At 37.7% G+C, this 26,228-nt stretch overlaps 1 protein-coding gene across 1 annotated transcript in view; it reads left to right on the top strand.

The window, feature by feature from the left end:
• The window catches only part of LOC118800858 (vacuole membrane protein 1-like), a 77,950-nt gene extending 58,224 nt beyond the window's left edge, over positions 1 to 19,726 (top strand). Inside the window, exons 11-12 of the mRNA XM_036561019.1 lie at positions 15,547 to 15,646; positions 16,651 to 19,726. Coding sequence (XP_036416912.1) covers positions 15,547 to 15,646; positions 16,651 to 16,794 — 244 coding nt within the window. The 3' untranslated portion in view covers positions 16,795 to 19,726. The remainder of the gene's footprint in view (positions 1 to 15,546; positions 15,647 to 16,650) is intronic.
• Positions 19,727 to 26,228: the final 6,502 nt, after the last annotated feature.

The following is a 26,228-nucleotide window of genomic DNA, read 5'->3' as shown; positions in this document are numbered from 1 at the left end:
TTTACTTACAGAAGGGTTTGTAGTTTTTTTCATGGTTATTACCATGCTCTTGTAAACCTGTGAGACAACCATGTAGAGATTATTTAGATGCTGTTTTTGTAGTATCATTTAACAAATGAAGTATAAATATTACACTTGCTGGAGTCAAAGTTTACTTCAGCAATAAAATATGTGTTTTAAGCCATGACCAGGGGAAATGTGTTGTACAGTATATTAAAGCATACTCTGCTTAATGACTAAAACTTTAATGTGTTGGTTGTTTGTTTTTACGGTCATATACACCTCAGGAGGCATGGTAGGACAGGTGGATCAGTATTCAGACAGTTCTGTGTGCAGTTATTATTGTTTAGATAGGGACTAAACTATATTGATATGTTTTTTTACTTCTTGAGAATTAGTATATTAGTATACGCACCTAGTTAGTATGTAAAAGCACATTTTGTTATTTATGCCATCAGGAAAATTTATGTGTCTGGTTATTTTTAATCTAAAATATGAAAAATTCACTGAACTGTCCAACTTCAAAACTGTTATGGTATCTGTGTTATTGATTTGTGGAATAAAGTAGTTACGTGTGTATATGAGAAATGTATATGATTCCTTGAAATTGTTTTATAACACTACTTTCCTCCCTAGGTTTTCAGTGTGTGAGCAATATTGTGTCAAAGTACCTGTAGTCATGTACACTGTGAAAGTTCTCTTGGTGCTCTTCTCTGTGTGTCACTGCATTCAGTGTGTAAACATAATACCTAGAGGGGGAACCATAGATTTAAGATCAAATGAGAAAGACACAATTACAATTTACATAGGAGCATTTATTATGCATTTTGTAAATATATTCAATGTTGTTGCTGTATTGTTAGATTTTTTAGTCATAAACAGGATCAGTATTCATTTTACAAAAAAGAAAAATGGCTGTATACTATGTTAGACTGGTCAAGTGGTCATGGTTTTATGTGTTTGTAAAAACAAATGGATAACCGTGGATCGCACGTAAATTCTTCGTTGCTTGTTTGAATGGTACAGCAACTTACTATTTTTGAAAACCCTCCTTTTTAAAGGGAAAGTAAAGATTTATGTTCTCCAAATAAGAAAAACGTGGTTTCATTGTCTTATGACATGGGACACTGCGAGACATCAATTTAAGCTTGTGCTTCTGAACTTCCCTGCTAAATGATCGTCTGTGCGTTTCAGGAATTTAAAAAAGGCTTTTCTTTTGCATGTAAATTTAAAATTCAGTTCAGTGTTAAACATAATACTAGTGAGATAGTAATCCGGCATTATAAGAATAGGGTAATATGAATATAGTCTCTTTCTCTCTCTGTCTCTTTAAGTTTAGAGAATGTTATTTGTGCAATACGTTCATTAATCGTAGGAGCTCAAATGCAGCTTACCAGTCTTGTCTTATCTTAAAAGAAAATTAATTTTTAATATAAGTCTGTGCATAATATAAACTATAATGTATGATTAACTCAAACGTTGTGTTCATTGAAAGACCTCCAAAAGAGCATTTGCTTTTATTTTACATCAGAAAGATATTTTTTACAGCATGTTAACTGATGAACGCACTCATTCTTGTACCTAAACATGATGAAAGGTGAAACTGATGGGGACACTGTGGAACATTTCAGAAATAGGAAATCCATTTGAAAAACTAAATAAAACGAGTAAAAGTGCAAATTATCTGGAAGAGAGGCAATAGTTTTAGCACATGATAAATCCCCACAGTGGGATTAGTAGCAGTGAAATCAGATTTAAGTAAACAGTGCTGTTTAATTATTTATTTCTGATGATTGTATCAGAACTGGTGAGCCCAGGAGAGAGAAAAACAGTAACACTTTAAGATCGAGAGTAATACCAGAGAAAGTATTTCTGTTTCGCACTACAAAGAAATTCTGACTGTCATCTTGGTATAATATGTGCTGTATGTATTTTGTTTCTTTGAGAACTGTTGTATTACAGATTTTGAGTTATAAAACATTTTGGTAAACTATTTTGAGATAAAACGCATCAACAATTTTAAAATTATTCATATATATATATATATATATATATATATATATATACAGACACCTTTTTATCATATAAAATTGGACCGCAACCTGGATAAGATATAAAGAACGTCATTTTACTGCATATATTATATCTGCGAAACATGATAAAGATGTGTTTCTTCCTCTGTAATGCCTCTACAAAGAGGTTCTGTGTGATTATTGGCAGGCCAATGATTAAAAAAGGTACATTGGTTTATCTTGAAAAATGACATGATATTTTGTGTGTGTTTTAGTCTAGTTCCCTCCCTATTCTCCAGTAGTTCTGAGACCTCTTGTGCCAGTGTTTTTAGGAGAGGAAAAGAAAAAAAACGTGAAAACAGATGATTACTGGAAGCAGTTCCTTGCTCTATCACTGAGAATTAGTCTCAAACCATGCATGATTTGACTTTGCTGTAGTCCTTGGTCTAGCAGCCTTTGATCTCCTGTTTAAGGACGCTTGTTGAGCTAGAGGTTGGCTCTTTTTCCTGCCTCTTGTTATGACTATTGATTATCATAAAGAAAGGATTTCTCATGTGGGAACTAGGCCTGAGTGAGATGTTTGAACCATTGTATTTCTTCTGGGGTGGGCTTGCTCTCCTGTTGAATACTGATTCCTGCATGCATGCATGCACTGGTGTTGGTGTGTGTTCAGTGTTCATTTATTGCCATGCATGCCTCTGTATTTGTGTATGTCGTCTTTGTGTGTTGTTGTTTGAGTATGTGAGTATGTGTGTGTGCTCATTTATGCGTACATACATTGAAGTCATATTGAAACAGATTATCACCCGCTTACCTCAGATAACGCCAACTACTGAGAACGTTCCATGAATACTGTTCGTTTGACGAATATATTCTTCCCCCGTTTAATGTGCTAGCTAATTGGTTGCCATTCATATAAGAGCCTCTGTATGAGTCCCTGCATGTCACACCCTAGAGGACCAACTTGTATTGATAGTCATTGGCTCACTGCATGTGCTTAGATGCCTGTCCCAGAGCTGCATTCTAAGTGAATGGCACAGCAGCAGTGGAGAGGTAACACATGTGCTAAAGCCCACATTTCCATTAGACAAGGTCTTTCACTGTCCAGGAGGGCCACCTTTAAGTACAGTGCCGTATCACATTATCAGAACAAAGCAAATGCATATTACCCTCTCTGGGTTTTTGAGAGGAAATTCTGTTAATAGTAGGGGGTAGAGAAAAATAGGTGACAGCAAAGACCCTTCATTGGGAGTGACAGTGACAGGCAAGGATGGCAAGTAAAGGTAATCTGACAGAATGTGACTGATGGAGAGGAAGTGGAGGACAGATGGAGCAAAGGAGAGAGTGGTTCTGCAGGGATCATGGGGTTAACGCAGTTCAAGTGTTTTTTGCATTGCTGAAACAGTGCAGTATTGCTAAGTTTGAGAGGCAATATAAGGGTTTAGACTAAAGAGCATACATTTTTCATCCTCTAGTTTACATGTTCTACAGAGTTAGCATGAGAAGCAGTGAATACTAAGTGAATCATTACAGGTGGTATTGTAAGACCCCTAAAGGCTTCAGAAATTAAATCAAGAGGGACGATAACTAACCTGATTGGGTAACAAATGTCCCTTTGTAGTTCACGTCAGGGTTATAAACATTACTAGCTGGCTGCTGTTATTATCCATGGTTGACTCTACAACTTGCTGTTGCTGAATGCAAAAAAGGGTGACTTGATATCATTTACTCATTTGGATGTGCTTTACTGGTACAACGGATTCCGTCCCCTTTTTTGTTACTCATTTCTGAGAAACAGGGAAGAATGTTGTATAGTGAACTAAGGAACAGTCATCTAACAAAGACTGCATTGAGTTAAATGCTTCATACAAAACACAGAGGTACCTCTCACTCAGACACAAGGCACATAGAGATGTAAAAGATGAGATAATAGTAGGGTGACCTCTGAATTGGGATTTAAATGTGTGTTGTTTATTCAAAGCATGATCAGTATGAAGGGCAAGGAGAAAATCAGTTCATTTTCATTGTTCTTTGTTCTGGCTTATGAGCAGGCTTCAGCAGATGGGCAAATGAATTGCCTGATAAGTATATGTTTTTTTTTCCTCATGGAATTAAACAGATTGACACACAAAGCTGTGGTCTATTATTATTCTCCAGGTTCGAAACTGTGAAGACAATGTTCTTTTGGTTTATGACTCGGCACTTCTGGTGACTTGTTTTGGTGACTCGGCTCTCAACAAAGGCTAGAGGACGGGATCGGAAGAGAGTGAGAGGGAAAGAGCTAGCTAACTGATGACTTGTTTCAGTGAAGGCATGTCCACTCATAGGTGTTTTCAGTGGGAACTGGTAGCATGCCTTGTACAGGGCCTTTGTCCAAAACCTTTTCAGCACTTTGGGCCTGGACGAGTCATTACACAGCTGTGCACCCAGAAGCCTGAGTCATAGCCCTGGTCTATGGCCCTGTTTTAAGAGAACATGGTAAAATGGCACACGGGACATTACTATTAATATTGCCAGAATGCCAATTAAAAAAGACCAAACGAATGTTGTGTTTCAAAATGTCCAATATATGCTGAGGCTTTTGATTAGCTGATTATGTCAGATATATTTATTTGTCTGAGAGCATGTTGAGAAGTCTCGGCACAGACACAGGTTATGGTACGACTATGTAGGGCAAAATTACTAATGCATGTGAAAATGCTTTCCCGAAATATAGCAGATCTGGGTGGTTGGAGTGGTTGAGCAGCTGAGTGACAAAGTCACTGAAGTTCACTGTGAGGAAAAAAACAGCGTGGAAAACCTTCATGCAGCTTCATGCAGATCAGTCCTCAATCAAACAGATTTGATTTGTAAATTTTGAACAAAATTTACACTATATAGCCATCAGAGGAGAACAGATTTATTTAACTGTAATCTTTTAAGTTGACTACTAACTTTGTAATAAAGCAAATTTATAGGTTTAAAACCCATTTATTATTTTCATATGTGGTAATAGGCTGTTTCTTAATGTTATTTTACAAATGTATACTGTTTGAGATCAGCAGAAAATCTGAGTTTAAGATGGTGGTAGATATATGTAGATATGATGGATAGACAAACTGTAATTATTGTTAGTCAATGCTAGAAGGTGCAAGCTGAAAAGTGTACTTAAGCTTGAAACACTCTAATCATCATAGCAAGCAGGCAGCATAGAAGTGGCTGAGCGTGAAGTAGGGGAAAAGTCCCTAATAGGCCCACCTACATCTAAATAAACATATTTCTCCTATTGACTATTCAGTTTTTAGTGATATTTAAGCTTATAATGAAGTAAAAAATAATCTCTCTTTTAAAAGGATCGAGTACGTTTTATAGGATTTATTTAAATAAAAACAATAAAGTAAAGAACAAAACAGTTGAAAAGCTTGGACTGGACTTAAAATAGCCACTTGTTAGGCCACTTGTTAACACATTCTCAATAAGCCCAGTAATTGTTTTATTTCAGTCATTTTATGAATTCATAGACATATGTCATGAACAACAGAAACATACTTTAAATGATAAAAAATTAAACAGGGAACTATTGTTATGTTTCATGTGTTTAGGGCCAGACTGCTCTCTGTCAATTAATTGCATTTTATTATTTACTTTTTGGCTTAGTTGTTTACATCTAGTATTTACTTATTTGATTGTTATAAAACTATTTAGATATTTTTGCTAATGTAGCTAGTGAGTCATTGTTGTATTTTATAGAACATATTGTTTATATGCGTTAGTCATGCACTCGGTACAGCAGAGCAGAGCAGATAAAACACAGAATTTGCCAAAAAAAATCCTCCATGGAGGTGCAGTTTGCTACTTTTGGTGAAGATGATTCCAAGCAAATGCCATTTTACTTACAGTATGTATCCAATTATAGTATATATCCTATATGGTGTAAGCTTGTCACTGAAAAATCTAGTGTCCAAAGATTTGTCTAATTTAAAGCCCTATGAGAACAACAGTACTGTAGAACAATTATGATTTTTTTCAACTTGGGTGTTCTTCAAGAATAACTTAAATAAAATTAAGATATTTTGACTAAATGTTATGAACATGCAAACCCAAGAGATCCATACTGTGTCCCTGTACATGAAAATGGATCAGACACCTTGTTTTGCTTATAGACATTAGGGTTAGGGTTATTCAAATCATTCAAAATCTGCTAACAAATGGCATGGAAATGTGTAGTTGGCTTGTTGGGTCAGGCAGTATTGAGTGGGAAATTAAATATTTTTTGTACTTACAGACAAAACAGTAATTATAAATTCAGATATGTTATCGACTGCTTATTTTAGAAACTGAATAATAAAAATTTGCATTGATAAATTGCACTGAGAGTCGTATGAACCTTTTCTCTGCATAGACAAATTAGCACGTCTGTAAGATTTGACAGCATAACATTGAAGCCAAAATCTATATAACTGCTTACATTTGGGTGGGGGGGGGTAAATAAGTAGAAAATAGTAGTAATAATAATAATAATAATAATAACTTCAGCTTGTGTAAGATTAATAAATAACTATAGAGCTGTAGTCCTATGTTTTAAACTACTATGATGAGTTTTTGAATATTTCTTATTAAGTAATGTCTTGTCAACCTGCAATTGGTCATGGGACTCCTGACTAGGTGCTACTTTAAAGAAGTTAAATTTTGAAATGGGAAGTAACATCTAAATATTGAGTGTACAGATCATACTGGTATTTAAATCATTTACTCATTGACCTCATTATGTCTTGAATATTATGAAGTCTGACCTTGTTTGTCCCACAGAATTCTGAAAAGTGATTCTTTCTGAAACAACCTTTTTAAAGTAAAGTTTTTATGGTGGCTTTGATATAATATAGCATACTTGTTTTCATTTTCTGCATGAGATGCACAGTGTTTTTTGTTTAGTTTCAACTTATTACAATGTTTTTTTTTTAATTTCACATTAAAAGTGCAAGTGGGCATACAGCATACAGTGCTCAAAATCTGGGTCTGAATATATGTCTTGTTTATTTATTACTTTCCAAGCAAAAGTCATAGTATATTCTTTTTTATCCATCAAGAAAATTGTAACAACCACCAATGATGACCAGGTTTACTGACTAAGTCAAAATGCTTATTAATTGAAAACCTAAGTATAAAAATACTTAAGCTTTAGTGCTTCTTTCATTCACATAAGTCAGTATTTTATTTAGGGTAGTATTTTGTTACAGATCCCTTTTTGCTCAGCTTGGCTTGTTGGATTTTCTTTTTTGGAACGTTTTGAACACTTCCTCTCTTTTTCCACCAGTTCAGTCATTTTTTTACACTTGCTTTTAGGATTTGTCTTACAGACATTCTGTTACCAAGAGACAATGTTTTTGACAAATTAATTCAACTCTATATTCAAGTTTTCTAAAGCAGTATCTTTCAGGATGTTAATGACGTAGTCAGGTGTGTTAAATGCTTACTTTGCAAGAGTATTATTGTAAATCTCTGGTTTGAATAGGACATGTGGGTACATTTGGATTAGTGTCCCAGCATTTGTTTTTAAGTAAAGTAGGAGGTTAGGTGAAATTTGTCTAGTTTGCTTCTGTGCAGTTAAAAGTATTGATTTGTAAGCTATAATGTTGCTGAAACAATGTACTTTTGAATATGGCAAAGCAATTTTATCATAATACATTTAAAAATATATAATCTTTAAAAGCAAATGATAATAGAAGTGTCCCAAGACTACTTTATAACACCATATGTGAGCTTATTAGACTTATCCCCTATTTCTTGCTTGTATATGTATGAGATGCAGTTGGAAAGAGCTCCTCTTGAACTTCATTTTAAAACATTTATTACTTTTTGGTACTAGTTTTCACTTTTCAAAATGATGAAACCAAGACAATCATCCGATTTGCTGCTATATATATATATATATGTTGTTCGAAGGGCAGAGCTTTAGCTTATTATAGGTTTATTATTAGATCTTTTGTAATTCATTAAATATGATTTAGGATATGGGCTGAAGATTTGTGATGGCATCATTTTTAGCAAATTTCATCACTTTTTCTAAATATCTGTTAGATGTTTTTTTTTTTTATTATTTATTTATTTTGATTGGGTTACAACAAGGTCATTTCTGCTGCAAAAACTTTCACTGTTTGCCTGTTGGCTAGACAACATCCTGCCCAAAGGTGTGTACGGTTAACCCGCAAACCTGCAACTCACTATATTACTGATCAACTGTACTGGTGCACTGTATTCTGCATGAAGAGCGTGGTTGCAGTATATGTTTGATTTGCATCTTGGAAATGGTGGTGTACCTTACTGCATGTTCTTCAGTTGATTAAGGTGCATGTTAGTGATTAGATGTTGTTGCAGGAAAATTTCCTGTGCCCCTTTTAAATTTATTTGTACACTTTAGGTTTTTAAAAATAATTTTTATTTTAGTGTGTTTTTTACAAACTGCTTTTATACAGTTAAGTATGTCAAAAACCTTCAAAGCCACACAGTATTCCTTTTACTTTGAAGAAATCAGTTTTTCAGTAATAAGGAATAAAGCATAGTTTCACACGATGAAAACATTTTTACAGCCACTTTTTGTGTCTGAATGTCTTCTTCATCCACAGTTTTCTTTTTTTGCATCTGAACTTTTGCCTGCTTTTATTAATGGCTGTCCAACATTTATGTCCGAATGAATGAATGAATGAATGAATGAGTGTATGTGTGTGTGTGTGTGTGTGTGTGTGAGAAAGAGAGGTTTTATGTTTAGCAGTTTTAATCCATTTTCTGAGAAACACTGGGTTCAATACAGGAAACTGGTACATTTTTGTATGAATTTTCTGTTGTATTTGTTCTTATGGTTGGTCAGTGCATTGTCGTCAATGTGGTATACGGTGTGCTTCTAACATGTACTGACAAAACAAGGAGACAGAATGTGACAGAATATAAATTGCTTAAGAAGATGGCAAGTAGCGAAGGCATTGCAGATGGGGCCAGTCATTTTCCCCATCAGTCAGCACTGGCTTAAGTTAGCTAAATTAGTACTGAAATTAAATTTAAAATTCAAATTCACATGTATTACTTTGCAGTTTTCCAAATATCCAGGAATGAAATTCATTCTTTGTAAACAGTTCTGCTGAGGAAATATTTCTCATTTATCAGATAGAACTTAAATGGAGTGTACCAACTGACTTTACAGGTCAGTATGTTATCATTACAAAGCCTCATCTGTATTGTATGCTATGTAGCCTAATGAAGGATAGATTTTGTAGCTAGCAAGATCAACATCAGCATGATCTGTACTCTAGCGGCTTTGCATGGACGGCCTGTCCACAGCCCCAGTGAACGGTTCACATCCGGCTAGGGTGCCGAATGGGCGAGCGGATCGATACAGGCAGGAAAGGAAGGGCACCACAGGATGGACGTTGGCGTCAGCAGCAGCTCCCTCTATCACTTCCTCGCAGACACATACATACCTCTCCCTTGTCTCCCAGTCCAGGGAGGTGCAGCCCTGCCGGGCCTGTGCACTCGTCCTAGCCCTGTCTGGAGCAGCGGTGACTCAGTGTGATCCACCCAGGCCTGTAAGCTGTGCTTATGCGCATCCAAGACTCGATTTTAGGCTTAATGATGCACTGTTTAATGGAGTTTTTGGAAAAGATCTGTTTCTTTTTGGTGATGGCATGTGTTAATCACGGGATATGTTCATGGTGATTGGTTCCTTTTTCTGAGTGCCAGGGCTCATTTTCAGTGATGCTTTTTATACATAGAGAATTAGTGCAAGCGAGATTGGATTTATCCTTGTTTATTCTGTGGTGTTAGAACTTGATGGCTTGAGCTTCATGACAATGCTGCATTGTGCTACACATGTTATCAGTGTTAAAGAAAAGAGTGCCGTAAGCTGAAACACCTTTATAAGAGTAGAGAGAAGGGGTAGTGGGCGTTTGTGTGTATGTGTGGGCATAGATTGCAGAATGTTGAGGCAGGGGGTGGTTGTCCATGCTGTGGCCCAGATTTTTTCGTTGTTGTTTTTTTTGGTAGGCAAAAGACTTTCACTAGCGTATTACAGTATAAAATCTACATCTCTCTCATGTCACTCCCATCACGTATTCCCACAGAATTTATTGTCCTAACAATTCTATTGCTTGGAAAAGAAACTCTTAACGTAACTAATAGGCTTCACAATCAATGCAATAAAAATAAAGTTTATTTAACCTCAGTGACAAAACAAGTATCACTGTGTTGCCTTGATAGCAAAATAAGCCTTGCCCCACCTATGAGAAATACATTCTGGGGTGTATGTGTGAAAGAGTGAGGTTGAGTGAAGAGATGTCGGTTTGGTGTGCATTTTGGAAGTTGCTGAAGTATTGGTCAGCTATAATTAGTGTAGGTTTTTCCCTGTGCGTGGTGACCCATGGGGCACAGATCACTTCTCCCACTCTCCTAGCTCCGTGCTGATAAGACATTTCCAAAATAGGAATGATCTCATCCCTCTCTTTCTCCTTTCCTCTTCTCTACTCCTTTGTTTAGTCTGTGTTTTTTTTTCTTTACTTTTTTCTTCCTTTATTCGCTGTTTGAACATAGGCTGGCACAGCTGTTGTGGGAATGGTTGTGTGTGTGGTGTGCATCTTTGTGTGTGTGTGTGTGTGTGTGTGTGTGTGTGTGTGTGATTAACACCCTGAGTTCGGGGATCTCCATTCAGGACGAATCGTCGTGGTTTGCTGATGAGGTCATCAGGAAAGATCTTGGTGTAACATGGATCTGGCTGTAGCTGAGACACAGAGAAACAGAATGGAGGTGAAAGGCCCTGTGTGCCTCCCAATGTGCCTCACCTTAGTTTGCATCTGAATTTACTTCAGAATTAAGTAGCTTTCAAAATCCATTGTCTTTTCAGAGGACTGGAGTGTTATTGAACTCGTTTGGTACAGTAGTTGCTTTATGCTTTATGATGAATATAAAGCAGTGACATTTGCGGTACTACTCCTGCAGTGTAAAACCTTTTTTTTTTTTTTTTACATTCACTGAATGTGTCACTGTGTGCTTGATATACCTTTGTGTGTATATGTCTGTGCCCTCCACTCCGTTCTTCAAAGATGGTCAGTCTCATCTCTGCATACAGCTTCAGTGAGGACCTGAGGTCAAAGGTTGTGTCTGACTCAAGGCCTGTGGAATTTAGTCTCAAGGAAATGAATACTGTGGAAAGAAAAATCAGCCGAAATTGTAACTGCTACAGGAAACGATGGAGATTGTTTAACTTCTTTGAGCAGGAAGGAACAAACACAAAAAGTTTGTTTCCATCAAAAATCTCCTCTTTTAAGTTATTTGAGCTCAAGGTACGACATGAGGAATACCTGAAGATTGCTCAGGTTCTTCTAATGGATCACCAAGACCTGCTTGTTTGAGCTTGCCCTTGACTAGCGTTTACTCAGCCATCACGTAAATCTACCGGAATTTTTTGACAATGACAAAGTGCAGATATGTTGATGTAGTTAAGACCAGTGTCACAGAAAGCTTCTCAGTGGCATTCCGCTTTGGTCAGTAGGTGCCATAATCTGCATGGTCGTCCTGTGAAAACCATCTTTCAGTTAGCATGTGAGACCTACAAGCTCCACTCATCTACTCTGTCTGTCTACCATCATACATATATCAACAGTAAACTGTGTTGGCTCGTGATCTGCTTTTTTAATCTTGTCTGTATATGACTTTTTGCATTGTCTGTTGTTGTTTTGTTGTTGATGTTTACTCTCTTGAGTATGTCTTGAGGTGAGCATGGAGGCCTCACTATGCCTGCAGCAAGGGTTGCTGTGTCAGTCCAGGCGTTGAGATGGGTAGCCTTGAACAACATGTATTCACCCAATGGTTATGATAATCGTCAGGATAGATCATCTTCTGTCATCCTTTTGAATCACCCCACACTTCCCATTACTGAGCTCATCTCCAGCAGTGAGATCATGCAGTGGAGGAGAAATGGGAGATTACAAAAAAAGGTCACATACTCTGTACCTTAAATACTATATTTCATATGCAGTGTACACCTCACACACACTGTACTGTACACACTGAACGCCTCACACATTCATTGTCTTACTCACTGTATTTCTCAAACACTCCATATACTTGATGGATACGACAATTACTCCATACTTATTCCACAATGCATGTGTGTTGCTACTGTACTCATCCCACACTCCATATGTTTATATGCACATGACTTCTAGTAAGGTCCCCCATTTTTAATAGACTTTTTATGATGGTCATTAAGAAGATATTGTTTATCATTGTTTATCCCTTTCAGAATTATTTTTAGTCAAAATTGTTTTGGTGATGTTGCATTACTTAGCATTTTTTTGTGGAACACAGCTTGTTTTAATCTAATTTATTAAAACGGTATCTGCAAACCCGCTGTGCATTCTTTCAATTTGTGTATGCTACATTTAATGAACTCTATTATTAATGACAGAATTTCCACAAAACACATTTCTGGAAATTTTTTTATTATTTTCAGAAACTCTTTTTTTTCCCAAAGCATTTTTTTTATTATTCAGACAGTTTTGCTTATACTATCCAGTGGCCAAAATATTTTAATGAACAATCACACACACGTCCCTCTCGATCCTGTAAGTGATGACTAGTAATGATATTCCTCTTTGTTTATATTATAGTATTTTTAGTATAATATAATTTAGTATAATTTAATAATTTCAGTATTGAAAAAGAAAAATATATTTTGTGTAGTTTATTATTTGTCAGCCACACACAGGTGTAAAACGTATTTGATAGGACATGTAAAAGAGATTATTGTTTTTACTTCAAAGTATTAAAATGTTGAGCTGTGATCTATTTGAAATTTATGTAATGAAAATGTAAGCTATGTACATACTATAATTTTAAGTATATTTATAAACATTTTGTTTTAACATGTTTTTTTATATGTGAATTATAAAGTAATAAATAATGCAGTTAAGCCTATATATATGTGTGTGTGTGAGAAAGAGAAATCACTGATAGCTGTGTGTGTGTGTGTGTGTGTGTGTGTGTGTGTGTGTGTGTGTGTATATATATATATATATATATATATATATATATATATATATATATATATATATATATATATATATATAGGAAAAACACATTTTTATTCTAGCTCAAAGAGCAAAGATATGCAGATGTACATTACGTAATCTATAGAAGATATTAACTGGAACTTGTATGTGAAAATATTATGTTGACATTTACTTGGATTTTAATACATATTAAAAATATAAAAGGATCATTTATTATGGTGCCATTTAACTACTATAGTGCACTTTATTTTATTAAATGTATATATGTGTGTACACACACATACGTATAACATTTTCAGGTTACTTGGAAATGGAAAATTTAGGCTGGTTATTCTGTTGTTGCAAGATATTTCTCACAAATTGCAAATATTTCAGTTACAGTAATTGCAGTTCATTGCAAATACATTTAGCTTAGTTTGATTAATGAACACAGAATATCTGTAAGGAATTTGTATTACATTTTTTGCCTTTCCTTTAGTACTAAATATAAGTGATGTGTATTTTGCATTAGTTACACAGTGTTCTGTATCACAGTATTTCTATTTAAGTTGACAGTGACTTTCAGCTCTAGTCATTTTATTCTACAGGAATAATACTTCTTAAGGTCTCTTGAAAATGATGCCAAAGTTTATTTGGAAATTTTCAAGTACTCACTCTTATTGTCCCTCATTGTACAAAGCGCATGAGCTCCATGGTGAACAGAGTATGTTCTCATCAAGCTTTTTCCAAGACTTATAACAACACGTACGTCTACATTCTGCCATCTGTAAAAGCTGAATTGTGAACTGAGAAAGACAAAAGAACATGATGTATATCAGTTAGTCCAGCATATATTACTTTTTTCCAAAGAGATCCTAAGTTCCAGAGAATGTTCCGGAAACAACGTGAAAATCCCTGCTTTATGGAGGAGGCAGACATGAAGGTAGTCCTCAGGTCTGAGAAGCATGTTTCTGATGGCTGGTTTTAGTTTTTCCCAGTATAATGGCTGACTCGTCCGGGCGTTGACTCACTATTGCTCACATCCAGCCCGCCACTTCTACAGCATAAGGACGAAAACTCTTGGTTTCAGTCTTTGTTCTTTTGTATGGGTATTTCTACCCTACCTGTACACTAATCTCTCTCAGAAAGCCTGTGAATGTATCAGAACGTCAGAGGATAAGGTTGTGGACTACGAATGTTAATGTCTTAGATGTCTTTAGAGGGGTTACAAATGTATGAAAATCATCTAGGAATCAGTAAATTCTATTTTATTCTGTTTATCTATGTATTTATCTATATATCCATCTATGTATATACAAGTGTGTGTGTGTGTGTGTGTGTGTGTGTGTGTGTTTCTTTTTTTTTATATTTTTTTTTTATTATTTTTCAGCCATTTGCTGTCTGGTTTAACCTTGCTGATCTTTTCCTGTTTACCTATATTAAAGGTGTTTGAGACAGTACATTTGGTTAATGATTAAAAGAAATAGCATGATTTCATCCATTGTCCGCACACATGCTTGTACTTTCATTCGGTGAATGGGAAGATGTGCAGTGGCTCTTTTGAGTCTTTATTTAAATGTAGAAATGAAAGTTCAAAGCAAATGTTATCTGCTCAACCACACGACACATGACTTGAAGTGGTCAAACAAAGGCTTAAATGTATCACGCTAGCCTTGTGTAAATACCGACATTCATCTCACATTATTGTAAAGTTTTTGCTGAGCACTAAAGAGAATATTACTAGTTTTTAGTTTATATTTGTTACATTTGACTGATTGCTAACTTTTGCCTTGCTCGGGAGGGGCCAAGCCCCCACCCCACCCCACCCCCCTTCCTTGTGTGTATGTGTGTGTGTGACAGTGGGGGGTGTGTGGAGGAAAGAGAGGGGGTAGTTGGTGGCTAAATCTCGTAAAAGGGTTTTCCTAATATGGGCTGTCTTTCTGAGGGCTCCTCCTCTCCCCTGTAAGTGGGTGGGACATTGCCCTCTCTTTCAGCCAGTGATGACACAGCTACTACTCACTTCCCCATTAATTGGCTGAAACCAGTTCTTACAGGAACCGCTGGTGATAAATGTGAGAGTTCTCAGAAATCATTCATTTCTTCCTCCTCCTGAGCTGAGGGACACTGCAAGGCAGCGTGGATGCTTCTTTCTGTTGGCGTGCCTTAAGGACACCTTCTGTTTTTTTTTTACATATACATTTTTTTTGTATCTTATGTTTTTTTTCTTGTCTTTTTTGAACAGATTTGCTTAGGATTTATGGCAGTGAGTACATACAGTGCTCTCGCTCTTTTTTTCTCCGGAGAGAGTTTCTGTCTGTCCGGAAGAAAGGCTTAACAGTGCTCACCCTCCCCTTCTATCTTTCTCTCTCACTTGCTCCCTCTCTCTTTTTTTCTGTCTCTGTCTGTCGGAGGGACGATCAGGGGCAGTAACGCAGTACTGTGAAGGAGACTGTTACTGCCCTTTAGAATCGGTGACTAAAATTTATGTGACCTGCCCCAACCTTCCTTCTCTTCTGCAGTGCTGTTCCCCTGTTTGGCGCCTCTCTCCAGAAACCTTTCAGAGAGTATCTTGAGACTCAGAGGGCAAAGCTGCATCGTGCTGGAGAGGCTGCACCAGCTGTAAGTATCCCAGCCTGAATCTGTCCAGCCCTTTTTTTCTTTTTGAGTGTTCTTCTTTTTCTTTTTTTCTCTGTCTCTGTGTCAGTCTTGTTCTTCTGTCACCGACTGTAGCGTTATGTAGTGTGGTAACTTGGCGAAAGGCAATGGTTTTGTGGGTAGTAAGCAGGTCGGCGTAGCGCGGCAGCGGCTGGGTCAGCGCAAGTGTCGGTGGGCGTGAAGCTGGGGGCTGACCGTGTGCTGAGCGACGGCTGAAACGCTGTCGGCTGTTCAGGCTCTGGCTCATGAGGGATGCTGAGTCATGCTCAGCAGTTGGAGCTCCTCTGAGTGAACCGGACACTCCCCCGCGTCACACTACCACCCTCCCTCCTTCCCTCCCCCCAGCCATCCGCAGCCGAACCCTGTTGAACCCAGCACAGGCTGCCCGAGACGGGAGGGGCCCCGGGGGGAAAGAGGGAGGGGGAACTGTACTCCCAATTCCTGCCACTGACAATCTCTCACAACTGTGTGTGGAAACAAAGAGACTACACCTTTCGTCCTCGCTTTTGAACGCCTGCTTGCTTCTTAAATATTGGCAAATCTGTTCTTTCTTTATTCCTACTATTTTTTCTTTTATTTTGGTCAAACCAAGTGCATTTTTCCAGCTTGTGTTGCGGTTGGTGGGGGGGTAGCGGGGGAATTGCAGTTGCACAATAGGAGATTACGGCAGTTTCTGGAACAAAGTTCCTTTTTTTCTTGTAACTTGAACCTCCTGCAGCGACTGGGGAAAAGCACTTAGGTTGTTTAACTGGCAGTAAGAGATGATGCCAGTGTGTATCAGCAGGCTAAACCTAGCTTTGAGAAAGTAAGAGAGTGAACACTAGGACAAAAATAGGAATAATGAAACTGTTGAACTTTAATTGCACTATTCAGGGTTTTAAATTGGTACATAGTTCCTTGAGGATTACACTGAAATATCACTTTAGTGACCTACTCTTCAATTTTTTATGTTTTCTCTCATTGTGCAGGATGAAAACTGGCTCTCCTGGCTGTTCGAGAAGGTGGTGATCATCATGGTTTGCTTTTTCGTCTGCTCCATCATCAACTCCATGGCTCAAAGCTATGTCAAGCGCATCCAGCAGAAAAAATACTCAGAGGGCAAAATCAAATGAGGGAACTTTTTGTGTGTGTGTGTAAGCACACAGGTGTGTATGTTTGTGTTTGGGGGCATAGAGAGAAATAGGGCGGATAAGAGATTTTACTCAGAGATTTAGCATGGACCTTTCAGCACACTTTTTGACAAATAAGCTTACTTTAATGAGATTAGAATGCATCTTGATATATTAACATCAGCATAGCGCATCTGCTTAGAGCCATTCTTAATTTAACCTAGTTATCTTTAGTAAGCATATCCATCTATAATTTGTTGCCCTTTTATGCTTTTTTGCACCGGTTGGCTACTTGTTTGTGCTTCTGTTTAAGGCCTTTTGCTGTGCTTCTTAAAGAGGTAGATTTTCGGAGATATTTTGTAGTTTTAGAGACACTGTAGTATAGTCTTTCTTTGGCAGGAAGTGATCATCAGTACCTTTTTAAAAGCAGCTGTGTGAACCCTCACATCTTTAAGCAAGGCCTTAATCTACTTCGTGCTTCATATTACAACGTATCGCAGACTCTTTAACATTATTAGATATATAAGAGCTACAGAAATGATTGTAGATTTTAAGTTTGACTGAATGCTTTTCACTTTCACTGAAGGCCTTCCAGGGATGGAACCTTTTTGAAGAAAAAAAAATCAGTTCTGCATATTTATTGAGTACTATTTATGTATTGTCTCACAGGACATTAGAATATAAGAAGTAATATAATGGATAGATGAATGTGTAGATCTGACTGCGCATTTTATTAAGAATGTCAAGTAAGGTATTTGGTGCTTATTTCACTTTATTTGACTTCTTGGATAGTCCTTTTTAAATAAGTTTAGACTTAAGTAAATTTTTGAAGTAAGTAAAATAAGTAAGTAAAAAACTACTCAGACTGTATAAAAGCTCGGTGAATCATAATGTTGCCTTTGTCTGGAGTCATTGTTTTGTTTCCAGAGGGAGACAGAAGGAGAGCAAATGAGTCAGACTAGGGCTGTGCAACCAGATGCAATAATACACAGAATCAGATTAAGACATGTGTGTCTGTGCGCGCGTTTGTGCACATATGTGCGTGGGTGGTTGCCTACTTACTGTTCTTGTGTAGTTGTACTTCTCGTGTATTCTTTACATCCTTACTGAGGTTTTCTCTGAAGTACTTCCTGACTAGAGCAGTGCTCACTTAGGCAGAACAGTGGGGTCTGGCTGATGGGGTGTTAGTGCTTGTGCTGATGGGACTGGGTGCTGGTATGTCAGTAATACAGAGGACAGTATTAAAGGCAACAGTCCTCCTGTGCTCCACACTGTCTGTTGGCCCCACTCCTTTAGGTAATGTCAGTGTGATTCATTCAGAAGTTTCTAACCCAGGCTCAACCCATTTTAAAGATTTGTGTGCTCGCTCATGCCTGGTCCCGCTCCCCACAACATGGGACACCAGTTAAAATAGCCTTATGTCATTGTTTATTTTTTGCTTTCTCCATGGTGAGATTGTGTTGTATGAAAGGCTTAATCCATGGGCTTCTTGTCTGCCATTTTTTTCTTTTTCTTTTTCTTTTAATTGCTTGTGAAATGTTTTTTTCCTTCCTCTGTGTCTTTTTGTAACGCTGCCTTGGTATGCTAGCCTGGAAGCTTCAGGCGTATAAAAAATGGAACAGTGTGGAGTTTCTTTGCCGTTACCTTAACTGAACCCAGGGCTGAACTCGATGCACTGTGCTGCTGGCAGAGAGGATGAGGGAGAGAGAGAGAGAGGGAGCAGGAGAAGACAAGCAGGAGGCTAGACTGAGCTCAGCTAGCACACACGCTCGTCGCTGAGTGGGAAACGCATTTTAGACCGTCGTGAGGGGACTTATATCATTATATTAGAAAATAATCGATGGTCTCCCACCCTACCTCACCACCACCTCCACCACCACCACCACCACCACCTCCTTCCTCTCTTCTTTGTCCATGGTAAGTGTTCTTTTCTTCCCTTCATTTTGTTCTTTTCGCGTGTGGGTCAGGCATTTCCATCCGTCTCTCCCAGTGTGTCAGATAGCTTATCAGACTGGTGTTGGCTGTTACATTGCATGGCGACAACAGTCTGTAGGCTGTCTGACATTTTGGGCTCTTTCATCCAAAAAATGCATCTTATTTGTAGTCTCCCCTTGTTGGTGTTGGTGTTATTTTTTATTTTTCCTTACACTGCCATTTTCTTTTAATTTTACTGCTCTGCTATGGCAGACGAGAGGTCTATATCAACTGAACAGTATCTGGATTATTTATTTTTGCAACAGGTAAAATCTTTGCGTAAATGAAATAATTGCCATCTTTCATTTTCTGCATCTCTGCTCAGACCTGTACTGTTAGAATGGTGTGTGTGCATGCGTCTTTGTGTGCATACCGCTGTTTGCGTGTGTGTGCGCCTGTGTGTTTCCGGGGCTTACCTCCGTCCACTTAAATTTCTTGTGAATCCAGAAAGAACACACCTTATTGCAACACACACTGTTATGACACAGTTTTGGTGTTCGGAACGCTTCCCCCTCCTTTTTGGAACCTTGCCTCTGTTGCTCAACACTTTTTTCTTTTTTTTTTGTCTCTGGGTCTCATGACTACGTTCATTTGTTCATCGATTGTTTTTGCCCAGAGTTTTTATTTGGGTTGAGTTAAAGTCATGGCTTGACCAATTAATGCTCATTCTGTGGTCATTAAAATCCAGGGCGAAGCTGACTTACCTTTTGAGGGATGACATGTTTTTTTCCATCGACTTGTGATGAAGAGGCTTTTTTTGTGTTGTAAAAACTTTGGAGTGGTCTGGTTGGCTTGCAGACTCAGGGAGTATGTTTTCCTTAATAGTGTTCTGAACATCCTGTTCTTAAGGGGAGCCCCCTCTTGGCAAATGTTGCTTTTCTGTATGACTGTATGTATGTGTGTGTGCTTATATAAGTGTATGTGTATTAAAACAAATAAATAAAGTTGTTTTGAATTCCCAGTTTGTCTCCTGTTTTGCTGTCCGATGGATCACACAGCACCCATTAACAAGTGACTGGAAGATCTGTATTTATGTTTCCATATATCAGTGTCTGAAACATACACATGCTTTTCAGAGCTCAAATATGAATTAACAATATTCTTTAAACCCTGATTTATCCTTATTTCATCTTCTGGTGCTAGTTTAACAGACAGCTTTATGGCCGGCTTCAGTGATTCGGTCATTAACAGCTCATGTCTCACATACCCGGTGAAACCTTAATAGCGGGTGCAGATCATATTCTAAAGCAGCTGAAGTGCTTCTGCCCTGGAATTGAAGACACATGCAACTACTGAGAATACTTGCAAATTTCTGTTGTGATTTTTGATACTTTAACTCGTCTATAACAACATTTAATTTTATGATAAAATACAATAATGGGTAAAATGCTTTAAAACTATTTTGGCATGAAAGTGGATATTGTACAGTTCACTGAAATTGGTCACTTAAAGAAAGAGGAATTCAGTCTGATGCAAGTTTGTTAAAGACATGACGAGAGGTTTCCTGCTGAAACTTGTTAACTAGATACCTCGTGGTTGAAACTGTTATTTAGGCAAAGACTGGTTATTTTGAGGAATTCAGAAGTTAGAGACATTTCTTAGGAGTTCTAGAGCAGTTCTAGGGCAGTAAATACTTCAAAAATAAACTCCCACAACATAAAATGTACTAAGTTTTGAGGAAAAAAAAAGTTTCCAGCAAGTGTACACAACCCTTTGACTGGTAGTGTGAAAATGACCTCGAGCCAGTCTTACTCTCTCACTAGAGCTGCACAAGCTGTGCTTCAGCTGCTTACAATGAAACTATTATGCAAATCGCTCTTGTTCAAACAGGTTTTAGTATTCAAATAAGAATCTGGCATGTTCCGTTTCCTTTTTTTTTAAAGCCTGGGTCAGGTGCCCCTGCTTTACGTGTGACATGAGCAGCACTTTATTCATGGTTGGCTGGTATTGTAAAATATGCCGTCTTGTCTCACACACACAAAACACAGCATCTATTGCCGGTAGCTCCAGAAGGGGGTGCATTTGTTTAATGTAAAGCAATCCATATTGCTTGTAGTATTTTGCATCTATGCGATTTAGTAAAACTGTTTTTCAGTCATATTGTGATTTAATTTGTAGCCCATAGGACATCCTTTAATTAGGAATATGTAAAATTTTTTTATATGATTTTAGACATAAGGACATGTAATTGGTATGTATTTAGATGGATGGAGATTTGGTCTGTTTAGCTTTCAGAACTGTAGTTTTAACAGGCTCACATCGGCCTTCGAATCCAAATGCACCAGTTTAGAGTCTCTATGTACACAGCTGTCTAATTACTTAATAAAATTAAACTGAGGATTCTACGTATAAGGTGAGGATTGTGTGTTAAGCTGATCGTGCACGCCCTATGCAGTTTTATCCAGTCATCTGCCTGTTTCCCTGTTTACTGAGCTTTTGTGTGTGCAAGTGTATTTGATTTCAGACCGGAAAACCCCATAACATTAGCACCATATGGTCTAGAGTGATCACTGTGCTATGCATTCTCTTTTGTTCTTCTAGACGCACACACACTGAAAAACCACTTCTGATGGATCACTTCCCTTATTTCTGTCTCCACACACACACATATCTAACAAAGCCATGTGATAGTCCTGTCAACCAAACCCTGTGTAATGTAGCACACACGTACATAAGCTAGAACCCTACCCTACACCCCAGCTTTTATAACACTATTGAGTGCTACTGGCTATTTCTGATTATCAAAAGATAACCATTTTTGGAGTTCCTTCCTCCATATACAGCCAAACAAAAATCAGTTTTTTTCATAAGGAGGCACTTCTACTTTTTAGGGGTGAAAGTTGCTCTGAGAAATGTTTATAATTCAGGAAAAGGATCTAAGCCAGTACCCAATAAACAGAACTGATGTACAAGCTATAAGAACTCTCAAGGTATTTTAGTGTCCTCTCACAGGTAAGGGCATATCTATCATTAAAGGCTGGAGATTGTCTAGGTGAGTCAGGGGCTTCACCTGTCACTAGGAGGGGATGGACCAGTCATGTGAGTGACAGGGCTGACACTCCCAGGTTTACTCACCACCAGGTGCAACCGCTAGCTGTCTGACAGTCATGCAAATGCTGAGTTTGAGAACATATGCACTGTGGCTCCATCAGCAGCATGGACGAAAACAGCACCATAATCCTTCAGATCAATTTTGTTCAGCTATTATGTAGTAATCTTTGCCTACAGGACCTTCAACATCTAAAGTGAAGCCTTAATAACTGCTCTGGCTTCCTTTTACATACTTCCACTAAGGGGCTATTTCCCCTTTGAAATTTCTTCTCAAAACAGAAAGCAAGTTTTAGGAACAAATGCCTCAATGAAAAAATTCTCAGTTCTTTCATTCATTTAGGAAACGCATTAGCAATAAAGTTAAATGCATTATGGTGTCAGTTACGTGATTCTCATTATTAATGATGTGTCACTGGTGTTTAAAATACGGTGGAAAGTCCCTGTAAGTGTAATTTGCATGGTAATGTATTTCCTGCTTTCAAAGTGTATAAGACACACAGAGTCTCCATTGTGTTTGAATGGTTTTAAGTGGGAAAAAGAGTATGATGTTTAGTGGTCTTCCTTAATCCCTTTTAAACACAATTCATCAATAGCTTGCACAAGTTTTCTAGTCTGACTGCTGGCACAAAGGCCTTTACACATTGTAGACAATGACCCTCAGTATCATCCTGTACAAGACATACTTCAAACATTGTATTATCCTCTGTGTTAATCTGGCAGGGAAACAGATTCAAAATTGTTGCGTTGTCATATAATTAACAAAAAATAAGAAAAGACAATCTGATTAGTCTAATGACACATGCACTAAATTACAAATTTACAGGAACAGTTTGGGAAAAAAAAAAATTGCACTGTCCCCTTACCTCAAATACAAGTCATTAGCCAATGTTTGCTTGGTGTTGAAAGCTTCTTTAGTTTTGCAGTGGAGCATAGCTCCATGGAGTTCAAATGGGAGCTAACAAGTAATGGAAGCTCATACACCACCAGGCCTTAATCAGCACACACTTGCTTCACATTGCACTTTCCTGAAGGCTTAACATTGAATAAATGTTTTTCACCATTTACCAAGAAAAGTATGCTGTCAAGATAGAATAAACATGAAGTTGTTAGCGGCTCTGAAAAATTATGTATATTTAGAAATGTGGAGCCCTTCAAATCAGAGGACTACTAGAGAAATTTGAAAGCTGTATAATTGGCATGTCCAACAAAGCAGCGACTCTATCTTTATTTAGCACAGTATGGATGCCAGTGTCAAGTTTTTTACCCTTTCAGCTGGAGAAAAGAAGCCAAATTGAGGTAAGATATCTAGGTAACTTTGACGTTTAGCTTGCTGTCCTCCTTATCTGATGAATTATTTCTGTCATTTAAGTTATCCATTGATATGATCCATTGTAATGGTGAATTGAAGACATTTACCACAGTTATATGTCTACAATAAGATATTTGTTTGCCTAGCAGTTAGGTATCTGACTTCTGTTTGCATTCACTAGTTAAAAAAAAAAAAATCAAACAGCCCACGCCCCAAAAAAATCCATCCCACAGCAGACGTAGTTTTTGAAAAAGGTCCTTCCGTCTTCTTAGATAAGTCACCAGAAGGGGGTTTTCCTAGATGTTGAACAAGAAAATCTCACTCTACAAACTACAACAGCAGGATCGTTTAAGAAAAAAAAAGCAGAGCAGTGCTTCTTGTGTTTTTAGTCCTCATAGAAGCATGATATCCCCCCTTAGCTTATTACTACAGTACTAACAAATTCATGTCAGTTATGAACAACCCCATTTTCAAAAAAGTTGGGATGCTATGAAAAATGTAAATAAAAACAAAATGCAATGATATGCAAATCATTTAAACCCTATATTTCATTGAAAATGCTTCAAAGACAACATATCAAATGTGAAAACTGAGAAATTTTATTTTTCTTTGAAAAATTTGAGTACATGATTTCAGGTACCTGGGCACATACATTGCTGAAGATCTCTCCTGGGCCACCAACGCCACGGCATTAATGAAAAAGGCACAGCAATGACTCTACTTTCTAAGAATCCTCAGGAAAAACAACCTGCAAGATAAGCTTCTGGTGTCCACCACTGCTTACATATGTCATCTCCACGTGATACACCAGCAGCTCAGCAGCAGACAGAAGAGCCTTTCAGAAAGTCATCAGCACAGCCCAGAAGATCATTGGCTGCTCGCTGCCCTCCTTGGAAGAGGGCTTAAGGTCCCGCTGCTTCAGCAGGGCAGCTAACATCCTGAAAGACCCATCTCATCCTGGTCACCATCAGGCAGACGCTACAGGTCCATCACATCACAGACAAACAGACTTAAGAACAGCTTCCACCCCAGTGCAATAAGAGAACTGAACACTGCACAACGTTGACATTGCACACTGCCATCCAGGCACCAACAACGCAGAAATAGAGTGTCTACACGCACCTTTCCAAAACATACTCAAGAGATATTAAAAGATGTTTACATCATCTGCACTTTATATTTATTATTAAACTGCACTCTGTAAATAGAAATACTCCCTTTCACATATGTGCAATACCATCATGTGCAATACCATAGCTGTCACATTCTTTTATATCCACCCGTTTTATTTTACTTATTTTACTTTACTTTTACAATTCAGACTTCAAATTATTTTAGTTTAACTTTCTTTTAATATCCATCCATCCATCCATCGTCTAAACCGCTTATCCTTCTGGGTCGCGGTGTTCTTTTAATATCTTGCATTTTATATTTTACATTAGACTATATTTTTGCTTTATTCCTAGTTTAATCTTTTTTTGTTTATGCACCGTTAGGATTGCTACCCAATTTCGTTGTACCCTGTGCAATGACACTAAGGAATCTTGAATCTTCAAATAAATGCCTATTTTGAATTTGATGCCAACAACACATTCCAAAAAAGTTGGGACGGGGCATGTTTACCACTGTGTTTCATCACCTCTTCTTTTAACAACACTCTGTAAGCATTTGGGAACTGAGGAGACCTTCGTTATTATAGAAATAAACAATTCATGCCATAATAAGTTCTGTTCGTCTACTGTTGCTTCCTTAATAACCCACACCACCACCCACCTCAAAAGCAAAAGTGGTCTGAAATCTGCACGTCTATCAATAGGGGCTGTCTGCCAATTCTGACCTGGTTAAAATGAAACCAAACTCTGGATTTCAGAAACAAAAGGAGCGGAGAGAGAGAAAGCAAAAAATGAACAAACTACTTCTGGCCTGTTTCTTTCACTTAGCTACACACTTAAAAATGATAGTTCTTCAGGGGTTCTTTAGTTAAGCTTTTTATCAGCTTGTATTTTTTACAAAAGACTGCAAATGCAATTAATCACCATAGGTATGGCTTATCACAAGGTACACTCTTAGAAATGATGGTTCTTCAAGGGTTCTATTGTAAAGAAAATGGTTCTATATAGAACCATGAACACTTCTTCTGCATGATTAAAGGATTCTTTGCAACGTGGAAGGGTTCTTCAGACTGATGGATTTTATATAGAACCTTTTGGAATATGTCATATGTCAACACAATCCAGAAACGCCACTGTCTTGTCTGGGCCAAAGCTCATTTAAAATGGACTGAGGCAAAATGGAGAACTGTTCTGTGGTCAGATGAATCAAAATTTGAAATTCTTCTTGTAAACCACAGACTGTGGACTCAAGAGGAGAGGGACCATCCAGCTTGTTATCAGCACACAGTTCAAAAGCCTGCATCTCTGATGGTATGGGGTTGAATTACTGCCTAAGGCGTGGGCAGTTTACCCATCTGGAAAGGCACTATCAATACCGAACAGTATATAGAGGTTTTAGAACAACATATGCTGCCATCCAGACAACGTCTCTTTCAGGGAAGGCCTTGCATATTTCAGCAAGACAGTGCTAAGACTGCCTGGCTGCAGTCCAAACCTTTCACTAATAGGAAACATTTGGCGCATCATGAAATGAAAAATCCAGCAAAGATGACCGAGGACTGTTAAGCAGCTAGAATCCTACATCAGACAAGAATGGGACAACATTCCTCTCCCAAAACTCCAGCAATTGGTCTCCTCACTTCCCAGACGTTTACAGACTGTTGTTAAAAAGAAGAGGGGATGCTACACAATGGTAGACATGGCCCTGTCCCAAATTTTTTGAGATGCGTTGCTGCCATCAAGTTTTAAATGAGTCAATATTTTTCATAAAATGGTAAAATGTCTCACTTTCTACATCTGATATGTGTTCTATGTTCTATTGTGAATAAAACATGGGTCTATGAGATTTGCAAATGCATTCTGTTTTTATTCACATTTATTTACATTTCACACAGCATCCCAACTTTTTTTGGAACTGGGGTTGTACATATACCTACTTCCAATTTATACACATAATGGCCATTATGCATTAAAGTTGCATAAAAAAATTT

This window comes from Colossoma macropomum, unplaced genomic scaffold (assembly GCF_904425465.1).
Source record: "Colossoma macropomum unplaced genomic scaffold, Colossoma_macropomum, whole genome shotgun sequence".
NCBI lineage: Eukaryota > Metazoa > Chordata > Actinopteri > Characiformes > Serrasalmidae > Colossoma > Colossoma macropomum.
Note: the sequence above shows the minus strand (reverse complement) of the source record. Positions and strands in the feature narration are given on the sequence as shown.